Source organism: Convolutriloba macropyga, chromosome 9 (assembly GCF_964194025.1).
Source record: "Convolutriloba macropyga chromosome 9, txConMacr16.3, whole genome shotgun sequence".
Taxonomy (NCBI): Eukaryota; Metazoa; Xenacoelomorpha; order Acoela; family Convolutidae; genus Convolutriloba; species Convolutriloba macropyga.
The window spans coordinates 59,067,659-59,080,016 of NC_134476.1; the positions used below are offsets into that span (position 1 = coordinate 59,067,659).

General features: G+C 32.6%; 1 protein-coding gene across 2 annotated transcripts in view; it reads right to left on the minus strand.

Moving 5' to 3' along the window:
- Positions 1-5,053: 5,053 nt before the first annotated feature.
- The window catches only part of LOC142345498 (uncharacterized), a 189,448-nt gene continuing 182,143 nt past the window's right edge, over positions 5,054-12,358 (minus strand). Inside the window, exons 4-5 of one of the 2 annotated variants that reach the window (XM_075397568.1) lie at positions 5,763-5,851; positions 5,227-5,364 (exon numbers count right to left, since the gene is read on the minus strand). In XM_075397568.1, coding sequence (XP_075253683.1) covers positions 5,790-5,851 — 62 coding nt within the window. In that variant the 3' untranslated portion in view covers positions 5,227-5,364; positions 5,763-5,789. Of the gene's footprint in view, positions 5,365-5,762; positions 5,852-12,358 lie in introns of both variants that reach the window. The other variant, XM_075397567.1, reaches the window with a different exon arrangement.

The window sequence follows — 12,358 nt, forward strand, 5'->3', positions numbered from 1 at the left end:
TATACGTTGTGACTGATTGCTTCGACAGAAAAAATTTTTCGAGACTACTATACTGCTCAATTTTTAGGTTTCTTTTGGTTGTTATGTGTAAGTAGTCCTTATATAGAGAAGACTTGTTGATGTTAAGATGAAAGTAAAATCAAGATTTACAGTTCTTGTAGGTAACATGTTATATTTACATTATAGTGCCTTGAAGAGTAACTTGTCGTAAAATTGTTAGAAGTTTTGTCTTTTTTATGTATTTGTTTTTGTAGGCTCGTGACTTAATCTGATTATTAGTAGGTTCATTTGGCTCCCTGAGGTGTTGACACTTAACCCATTGCTTGTTGTTGTAATCCTAAATCTAATCTGTTATGGCTTTTGAAAATATATGTTTTAAGAAATAAATTTGTGTTTTTGAGCCTCCTTTGATTTTTACATGTTTGTACATTTCAAAATATTTTTGGTTACTTTTTAAATTATAACAATAATCGTTGATCCCATTGGCTTTTGAAATTTTGCGTAATCGGAAATTGGCAAATGATATGTCTCAGTCCCTGTAAACACAGGTCACAACCCGTTACCAGTGAGCTATAAATTAGTCTTTATAACGGTTTGAGCTTCAAGCATTTGGCTCTCGGCTTTGTTACTACTGTTACTCCGAAATTTCATATCATGTTAGATTTTTACATGTTTGCACATTTCAAACTATTTTCGGTTTCTTTTTAAGTTATAACAATAGTCGTTGATCCCATTGGCTTTCGAAATTTATTTGTAATCGGAAATTGGCTAATAATATGTCTCAATTGCTTCCTATGTAGATATAAATGAACATTATAGTGGTTTCAGTTGACATCTAATGAGATTAATAACTGTGTAATTTAATTGTTTTCAAAAGTGGAAAAGTTTTTTTGAACTTCGCACATATTTGCTTTTTTTCCCGCCTGTTAACCAGTCGCATTGGGGACAGATCTCATCTCTCCTAATGAAGTAAAGGTAAAATTGTTTTGTTTTGGTTTTTATCTGATGCGAGCGTGATTTTGTTATCTTTTTATTATAGACATAGAGTTTTGGCAGTAAATAATGTTTGTTGTTTGATTTTTATTATTGTTTTTTTTCTGGTAGTCAAATTATCAGCAATTTTCATCGGCCCTCTAGCTTGGTAGTATCGTATTTCATTGGTTGTTTATTCAATGATGTGTATGTTTTTACAATTTTCATATCCCTTCATCATATATTCTTATATTATCTTAGAATTAAAACTTTGAGCGCTTTTTATGATTAAAAAGAAACGAACAAAACATAAATTTTGGTATTTCGTTATCTATAATCAAACATTATCATTTAAAAAGATATTCAAAGAAAATCCTAATAGTAAGTCAATTTTTTATCACTTATTACACCAATAAATCTTTCTGGATAAATTTCAAGTACATGTGACTTACATTATTAGAAACTGAAAAACCTAGTCTTAGAAATGATTCTGCATAACCTATAGATAAAAATTTTTTCATTAAGTAAAAAACTCAATTGAGAATAACGTAAAAGTTAAGTCATTCCTACCATTTGTACGGTTAAATATTAAAAAAATAGTAAATAGTAATTGAGTAAAAAGTTTCTGATATATTAAAAAAAAACCTTAAATTTTTACTGTTTAATCAATTACTACTCTATTCCTAATCTCTATACGTTGCTCCTCTTCTACAACCCGAAACCAATGCCTAACTGCTTAAAAAGTCAGAAACAAGCAAACATGCCTTTTTATTTGAATTAAACACGTGCTGAATGGTTTATTTCATCTAAATTTTGTGCGTTTTATTCAATACATAGTAAGTTTATCTTTTTCATGACTGCAATGTCCTTTGTGAATCTAATTGTTCCAACCTCTCTTGAGGGTTCGGAACAATTAGTCGGAACAATGGAACAATTATCTAATTGTTCAATACTCAAATGGGTTTTTATTGTTCAAACAATTTTGGCCGATCGATATAATAATCATAGAGAGTTGTGAGTGATGTCATTAGAAAGCCCTCTAGCGTAGAATGTGGATTTCAAACAATTTTCTAAACTTTCGCTTTTACAAGTGAGTTACCCTGATTTAAAATTTTTTGAATATTAGACGTACTTCAGCTGTTTTATTCACAATTTTTACCATTTTTTCGTCAATCTTGACCAACTTTTTGTTAATTTTGTCTGAAATATGTTAAAATTGTTAACTTTAGTGTTGTAGATTTTAACTTTAAAGATATAGAAGTGTTGTTGAATTGTTGCATCCGGGATTTTTGGCTAGAATTCATGCTAAATTTTTCAAAAATCAGACTTCTTTCGTCAAAAATGGGACCAAATTTGCATTTTTAGCCCACTTCCTTTAAAATTGTTGGAACTAGACAGCTTAACACTGCGGCCATATTCTGTGTAAGCTCAAAAAAGAGATAATTGTACTCCCGCTGGCTTTAAGAGTCTTGTGGAAATATAATTTTGCTATTTTTTTGCAAATTCAAACTCGATAATTATACAAAACGCATCATTTATTTTTTGACAAATCAAAAAATTTTGCATAGAATTGATCTATTTTGCAACCATTTCAACAATTGAATGTCTTGTTGGACGCGCAGCAACATCGCGGCTGATATTGATCTCACTATGGATCCTTATAAAAAAAAACTTCTCAGATTTTAATGGGGCGCGACATTTTTTTCAAAATATTTCCGCTAAGTAAAAGGTTTTTATGTAAATTACGGACAAGAATTTCTAATCAAGGCTCAATTAATGACAGATACTCTTTACAATAAACAAGACCTAACGAGATTACATTATGGTTTCAGTGTTAAGCATATGGTTTTTATGGCTCTGACAAATTTTTTTCTTAACAACTTTATGGATTTCTTTCGTTTTGTTTTCAATTCTTATACTTTTTGTAGCCCAATGGCTTTGCGTCCCCAATCAAAGATCCAGTTGGGTTTTAGAAAGTATAGAAGAACGTAGACATTTTTTCTGTTGTTATCTAATGTCTGTTTTGACTTTGAAAATATTCCTGTGAGTTGTAGATTAATGTCGGTAACGGTTTTATCTTCAACTCATGGTTTCCTTATTTTGGTACTACGCGTTTTCTTATTTTGGTACTTCTTTTATTTTTGGTCATAATTGCATACTCTATGAGTTCATTTCGTTTCCCTGTAGAATTACCACATTTTTGAAGAGTCCAATTACAGGAAGGCATTGTAGGGAGAAATCACAACGTCAGATAAAGTTGTATCTGGATATGTTAACTGTTTTTGTTGAATAGTTTATGTTCTTTGGGCTGGAAACAGTTTTAACGCAAAACTTTGTTTTTTTTTATTTTGCCTGTTTTTGTTTTTCTTCTCGTTGTTGTGCACCATGTACCAGATATCAATAGAATTTAATTACTTCCACAAGACGTACAACTCAACGTAACTCATCGCCAAGTAACTCAATCTCATTCATTACAAGCCTCAATTAATTTTGTGGATTCAAACAATGTTTTGGCGCTTGGTTATACGTTGTGACTGATTGCTTCGACAGATAAAGTTTTCGAGATCTCTATACTGTTCAATTTTTGGGTTTCTTTTGGTTGTCATGTGTAAGTAGTCATTGTATAATGAAGTCTCGTTGATGTTTAGATGAAAGTAGAAAAATGATTTACAGTTCTTGTAGGTAACATTTTATATTTACTTTTAGTGCCTTGAACAGTGTCATGTCGTAAAATTGTTAAAAGTTTTGGCTTTTTATGTATTTGTTTTTGTGGGTTATGTGACTTAGTCTGATTAATAGTAGGTCCAATTGGCTCCCTGAGGTGTTGACACTTAATGCATTGCTATTTGTTGTAATCCTAACTTTTTATCCTTCTGAAAATATATGTTTTTAGAAATAAATTTGAGTTTTTGAGCTTCCTTTTTAATGAGTTCTTCGGTGGATTAGTAGATCAGTCCCTGTAAGCACAGCTCACAACCCGTTTCCCGTGAGCTATAATTTAATCTTTATAACGGTTTTAGCTTCAAATTTTGGGTTTCGGCTTTGTTACTACCGTTACTCCGAGATTTCATATAATGTTAGATTTTACTTGTACATTTTATACATTTCAAACTAATTTTGGTTTCTGTTTAAGTTATAACAATAATCGTTGATCCCATTGGCCTTTGAAATTTTGCGTAATCGGAAATTGGCTCATGATATGTCTCAATTGCTTCCCATGTAGATTTTAGTGGTTTAGTTGAAATCTGATGATATTAATAACTGAAATTAATTGTTTTCAAAAGTGGAAAAAATTTTTTGCTCCTATTTGCTCTTTTTCCGACCTGTTAACCAGTTGCATTGGGGACAGATCTCATCTCTTTTAAATGAAGTAAAGGTTAATTTATTTTGTTTTGGTTTTTATCTGATGCGAGCGTCACTTTGTTATCTTTTTATTATAGACATCGAGTTTTAGTTGTAAAAAATTTTTGTTGTTTGATTTTTATTATTGTCCTTTCTAGTAGTCATATTATCAGCAATTTTCGTCGGCCCTCTAGCGTGGCATTATCTTATTTCATTGGTTGTTTATTCAACGATGTATGTTTTTGAAAGTTTTCTATCACTTCATCAATTGGTAGCCAATTAAGTCAAGAATGTGGATGAACGGGGTCGGAACGTTATGTGCATACGCACATTACCGAGCCTCCTTGTTGACCTTTGCATGACAACCCATACCTCAGATCTTTGGATTGTTGTTGAGATCAGATTTCTTCCGTTTTACTTTTTTAAAAATAAAAATAAAAATAAAAATTGCCATTTAAGGATATAGTAAAATGATTAGTAACCAACACTCCTACTGAAGTGCAATGTTCATACTCACTAATTTAATTCTGATCACATATATGTTTATTGAGAATTCATTGTGTAAATGATATTGAGTATGATATTGACGGGTATCTTCTGTATTTGGTCATAGTATCTTCTAAGATTTCCTAAAATCATTGACAATTTGATATAGCCACCGAGAAGCATTGAGAAACGAAATTTTAGCTGTATTTTTTGTTGTTCATTCCTGGATGCGAGTTATCTATCAAAGAAAACATGAAACTTTGACGAATGTTAATTAAGCATTTGTTCCTTTGGTTTATACTATTGCAGTTCAGCTTCATTACTGGTATGTGTCAAAATCCATTTGGCAAACATATCCTCTTGTCTCGCCACATGGGTCGCGCCATATTCCTTTATTTAGGTACCTGTCTCCAACTACACAATCGGTGTCATCATGTTTTGTATTCCAAGTCATTTCAGGCATTGGAAGGTATGTTTCTACACTACCGTAGTAAGGATCCTGCAGTTGAATGCCACTGACAAGAATTGTCTGGCGCATATAGACAAATCCTAGCCAGAAACCATCTGCAATTCAAATTACTTTCATTATATCATATACACTCATTGACAAACATAAACGCACAAAATTTACCATATATATTGTCTGTTTTCAGCATAATGCAAGTAGTACCAACACATTAATTTACGGTAACAACACGTTTGTTTTGAGTTTAATATGAATCGACTGTATATGGAGAGAACTTTAAATACTTAAATTTGTAAGACTATGTCAGAAATAGCAACGGAGAAAATTCAGATAGAAGATTGTCATTTTTCAGAAACTGAGTTCAGTTCTCATGAAATCTGTTTAACTTGATCATGTCTCCGACAATTTAAGGAGTTATTACATTAGCAAGTTTGTTATCAAGTTAAACAGATTTCAAGTGCCATCCAATATTATAAGCTGCATACGAGATCTTTACCAGAATTAGATCAGTTGGAAAGGCTTGTCAGATTTCTTTAATTGCTAGAGGGACAGTGCAAGTTGCTTTTTGGGAACTTTTATTCGGCCCTATAATATCATGCACAAGTGAGAGTCATTAGAAATTGTATTTAGAATAAAAATATTAAAATCAACGAATTGACATTGAATGTGTTACGTTTGCAATTGCATTACCTGTGAGACCTGCACGTCCAAATTGTATAAATCTGAACTAAAATTTTGACCGAAATAATTTAGAAATTGGCTAAGGGGCCACAGTAGATTTTTGCAGATCACTCTCTGGGTAGATATTTAACGGTTCAAGCATTAATTAGTGCCCTCATTAAATATAAATAGACAAAGACGTCGTAACAGGTTGAAAAGATGGAAAGAGTTAGATTAAAAAGATGGAAAGTTTATTTAAAATGACTCTGACAAAAAGGCTGCAAGCAAATCAAAAATCCCCTATCCAAAAATTACCACTGAAAATGCGAAAACAAAGCCAATTAACTCAAATCATTTATCATTAATTTAATTTATTAACCCAATGAGATCAAAAACGTGTTCTTTTGTGAATCAGTGTCAAAACTCCACTATGCTATTAAACTAGTCCGCCGATTGTTCACCGGCTATTTTGATGGTAGACAAATTCCAATATGGCGTTAAAAAGTCTAACATAGTCAAATAAAGCATAGTATTGTCAACGTTGGCACCAAAAAGAACAGCTAGCGGATCGATACAATTAATCCATACTTGTCATATTTTGCCCCAAACTGATAGAGAAATCGTTCCTAAAAGTTTGCATGAGAAACCAAAGCATGCTTCTACATTTAGAAAAACGTGCAGCATCCGACATATCAGAAAACTAAAGCCAAATGAACGCGGATGAAAAAAAAACTCACGCCTAAGAAGACTATATCCTCAACTATATCCATCGACGCATAAATTAACTTAGTGAAATCTGTATAAGAACTCCACCAATTGCGAAATGCATGTTCATCAATCGACAAAAAACTCATATAGTAATGAATACCACATAGTAGTAAGTACCATAGCTCATATAGTAATAAGTACCATAGCTAAGTACCACAAGAACTAGACCAAACCCGATCAGCCCAGACAGAGCACAGTACCACTGCCGTAACTCGGGGAAATCAAAACATGGTTTAAATACAAGGCGCCGCAAGGGGACCGATCACATGCCTTTGGTTACGTAAATGTTTGCATAATCAAAACATACCCGGCATATTGCCGGGAAAAAAAACCGCCGTTGATTCCCATAACCAGAATTGGATTTGAAAGAAGAGAAAAAAACAATTCAAAAAATGATTTTTGTAGAAACAATTTTAGATTGGGCACTATTTTGACGTCATTTTGGAGCCGAACATGCTCCAGTTTCGTAGTGAGATCACACAGGGGCTAGTATACATACCAATAAGTCTTAGAGACGGTAACTAAGAACAAAGTTCGAGTAACGGGCATCTAAAATCGGGCTTGATGGGTTTATCGCGTTTCTATATCTGATTTTGTTTTTTAGATACTGACTCTGTTCATTTTGAATTGCTTTGCTGAGAAACTGCTGTCTAAAAGCACTTTGAGCAGAATGAGAAAAAGTGAAGCAAAAAGATTTCACGCAAAATGTTGAACAATCTGTGAGCTAAGGTAAAGCGAAGAAAATTTATTCGACGAAGTAAAAAAACATAGCAGGACAAGTTCTGACGTACAGTTCAGCGAATTTTCAATGACTAAACAAAAAACTAGACCTAAAACGGACCTACAATTCACAGAATAAATAAACAAAAATATAAACTTATGAATAAACATGGCGATTCTCAGTTATTTCTAAAAAATTTGTAATATTTCTCGAGTTTTTTTACCTCTTCATTGGCCAATAAACGCATTTCGAAGTTTAAGCGAGGCTTATTGTGTTTATGTAAATGGAGCAAATTTGGCCTTAAGGTAAAAGGTTAAAGAGTTTTAGCAATAACTATATTTTTGTTTTTTTTTGTTTGATTCATGTAGTTTCTCTTAACTTTTAAAACTCTGTCGTTTTGGCTGTCCGTGTTCAATTTGTCTGCTGCTCAGATACAGTCGTTCTAAAACTTTTATTCAATTCTTTGGATTTTTTCAAGTTAAAAATAATTAAATCAGTTGAACAATTAAATCGGTTACAATAATTCATATTAGCAACCTAAGAGACCTGTTCCTATAGGGATACATTGATAAGACAACAAAAACCACAACGAATACACTCATAACTTTTGAGAACAAATAATACAGAGGTCATAAAACCACCAGTCTCGATCTCTAACACTTAATGAGGTTCATTTATACCTCGTTATCAACCAGTGATACTGCCATTGAAGACACTAGGTGATAACACAGCAGAAAAAATAAACACACCTGGCAGATAGCCGGAAAATACCCGCCGTTGTTTCCCATAACAAAGATTGGGATTGAAAAAAGAGAAAAAACTAGGGAAAAAATGATTTTTGTACAAACAATTTTAAATTGCGACCTATTTTGATGTCATTTTGGAGCTGAACATACTTCTGTTCCGGAGTGAGACCACACATGGGCTAGTATTAATACCAATAAAAATTAGAGATGGTAACTAAGAACAAAATTCTAGTAACGGGCATCTAAAATTGGGCTTTATGGTTTTATTCCGTTTCTATTTCTGATTTCGTTTTATGATACTGACTCTGTTCATTTTTAATTGCTTTGCTGAGCAACTACTGTCTAAAAACACGTTTAGCATAATGCGAGAATAGTAAAATTAGCCTTGAGAAGTCAAAAAGATTTCATGCAAAATGCTGAACAAGCTGTGAACTAAGGTAAAATGAAAAATTTTTATTCGACGAAGTAAAAAACATAGCAGGACAAGCCCTGACGTATAATTCAAAGAATTTTCATTGACTAAACAGAAAAACTAGACCTAGAATAGACTATGAGTGAATTGAGAAAACCATTTTTAAAAAAACTAGATAAAAAATAAGAAAAAAACAGAAAATCAATATCAAAATGCCGCATGTGAACAAAAAAAACCACTAGCGATTAATGAAAATTTAATTCAAACAAAAAACTAGGCCTGAAATGAGCTGTGAATGGATTGGGAAAACCATTTAGAAAAAAATCCGATCCAAAAAATTGAAAAAACGGTAAACATCAGAGTGAAATTGCCGCATGTGAACAAAAAACCACTACCGAGAAACCGCATTTTTGTTCAAACACAGTTTTCTAATTCTACTTTAAAATTAGAGTAAAAAAAACTCACGCCGCAAAATCACCACTCGTTTTTTTCGCTCCACTTCCTGTTTTGTTATGACCAAAATCACTACCCAAATTTGACTTGAAAAATCATGAAAATGTTTGAACAGATCTTAAAAAAAACTTTTTAAAATTCCTTTTAAAAAGTTAAAATAAAACTTCTCGATCATTATTCCAGGAAAACTATTACAAATTCTTCTCGATTAGTAAGCTACCTAATGCCGGTCACAGAAACGCTAAACATCCGATCAAAAAAATTGAAAAAACATTAAAAACCAAAGTGAAATTGCCGCATGTGAACAAAAAACTACTAGCGAGAAAGCGAATTTTTATTCAAACATCGTTCTCTCACTCTAATTTAAAATTAGAGCAGTAAAATTCACATCGCAAAACCACTCGCTTTTTTGCTCCATTTCCTGTTTTGGCGTGACCAAAATCACCACTCCAATTTGACTTCAAAATTCATGAAAATGTGTGAACAGATCTTAAAAAAAGATAGCGCCCCTATACAATTCAAATTCTTGGAATTGTAAAAACACAGCAGGACAAGTCCTGAAAAACAATCGAAAGAATTGTCACAATTAATGACATAACAATCATTAACTCGGCTCTAAAAGACAACTGAGAGCTGTTAGTGGTAAGACTAGGCAATAAAACAACAAGAGAACAACAAAAACGAGCAAGACTAAAAACTCAACTTTTATTTTTTACAGACATCAAAGAACAACTTCTATCAATTCAAACTGCCAAATACATTCCTATGTTTTTCATTAGCAACATGTCATTAAATGTCGATCAATCCTCTCACTAATACTGTTACTAATGTATCAGACAAAATAACAAAAATTCGCAAAAAAAGCTGCCGAAAATTTTTGAAAATGCAACGCAACATAACGCAACAGCTACTGAAGGATACATTTACATCAATTGTTTGAGTCCTCAATGACCACCGTTGAGACCTGTCATCAATGAGATTAAGTGATAAGACAGCAATGAGGAAAACAAATACTAGCAAGACTAAAAAATCACTAAGATTTTCTAAAAAACGAACAAGCGTATAAGTCAAAAAAAAAAATCAAAAGCCATGAACTGAAAGGACTACCTTCAATTAAAGATTTTCTAGCAACCAATAAGACCTGTTTCTTCGAACTAAGTTAAGACAATAAATTAGCATTAAAGAACCATGTTAGCATGCAAAGTACCATGTTAGCATTATGAGAGACCTGTCCCCAATGAGATTAAATGATGAGACATCAAAAAGTACATAAACATTTGCAGAACTGTAAAATTCACTTAAAGTGTTTGAGAAAGTTATAAAGTTTTTAGCTGCCCAACAAAAAGTTCAAGTAAAGGCAAATATGCACAATTAGAACACATATGTACGTCTTAAAGGCAGTGAAGTAGAGGAAACTCTGAAAACAGAAATCAAATTGACGCATCTGAAAAAATCCACCTCAAAAACCACCAAAATTGTTCAAACTCCAGTTTCTGATTCCACCTTCAAAGTGTATTGAAAAAGTCGCGCCTCAAAGCTACTGGGTTTGTTTGCTTTTTTTTACTATTTCAGCGTGAACAAAATCACCACTCTAATTTGAATTCTCACTGACGTAAAAAAGCCAAAAAAAGTGCGAACAGATCTTAAAAAAAACAGTGCACCAATACAATTCAAATTCTTTGAATTGTATAAAAAATTAGGAGCGCTAAACAAGGAGAAGCTGAGGTGGCTATTAAAAAAATATATAGTCTAAATATCAGATTTAAAATATCATAACATGAGTCAAGGGACTGAATAAGAACATAAGCAAGCAGCCTTACCTAATCCATACTTCACAAAAATATCACAAATTCTTGGGTGTATCAATGGTGCCAGGAATTACCTGAAGAATAAAGATCAAGTAAAAACATAAACATAGCCGGCAGGTTGCCGGAAAATAGCCGCGATAGACGCTTGTGGCGTATCAAATAGACAGATCGACCACCAGTCCTTTGATGGACCACTAGACTTAATGGGTTAGTTTCGGGCTGTCATTTTTATGAGACACATAAGCTCTATAAGGAGAAGGCCCTATTAGGGCTCTTCAAAATTAATATTCGAAATCAAAAACTCAAGACTCTAATAATCAAGAATTAGGGCATATATGTTTGGCACTACTTAGATGCACACTATTGACCTTTAATCAGTAAATGTTCATAAAATAAAAAGTTTCATAAGCGAGCTCAGAAGTCATTTTTTGAGTGAGGTAAGTCATTGAAAAAGTCAATTTCAAGAAGTCACGGTAAGACAAAACAAAAATCTGTTAGACGAAGTAAAAAAAACATAGCAGGACAAGTCCTGACGTACAATTGAAAGAATTTTCATTGATTAAACAAAAAACTAGACCTAGAATCAACTATGAGCGAATTGCGAAAACCATTTGACTTCAAAAATCTTAAAAATGTGTGAGCAGATCTTAAAAACATAGCCGGAAGAATTCCGGAAACGACTCGGAGTAGAATTCCATTTACACTCCATCCAACTACTCATCACACAAACCGTGCCTCCACTAGTTTATGATTATCTTCAGACAAAACCACAAAACAAAAAAGAAAAAAAAACAAGAAAATCAAATTGTTAAAATATGATTAAAAATCTGATCAAATTTTGTCATATCAAATTTTGTCATAAATTGAGATCCCGAAATAACTATTTCAGCCATAATTTTCGGCAAAAATGTCGAAAAGGCGGCAAAATGAGGTAAAACGAAAAAATTAGGTAAAGCGAAAAAGTTTTATTCGACGAAGTAAAAAAAAACATAGCAGGACGAGTCCTGACGTACAATTCAAAGAATTTTCATTGACTAAACAAAAAACCAGACCTAGAACGGACTATGAGTGAATTGGGAAAATCTTTTCTGAAAAAAAATCCGATTAAAAAAAACAGAAAATCAATGTCAAAAACCACTAACGAGAAAATTAAATTTGATTCTAAAAAAAATTTGGCCTACAAATAACTATGCATGGATTGAAACAACCATTTAGAAAAAAATTCGATCAAAAAAATTGAAAAAACTTTAAAAACCAAAGTGAAATTGCCGCATGTGAACAAAAAACTACTAGCGAGAAAGCGAATTTTTATTCAAACACCGTTTGCTCACTCTATTTTAAAATTAGAGCGAAAAAATTTCACGCCGCAAAACCCACTCGCTTTTTCGCTCCATTTCCTGTTTTTGGCGTGACCAAAATCACTACTCCAATTTGACTTCAAAATTCATGAAAATCTGAACAGATCTTAACAAAAAGACAGCGCCCCAATACAATTTATGGCGCCCCAATACAAAAAACTTTAGG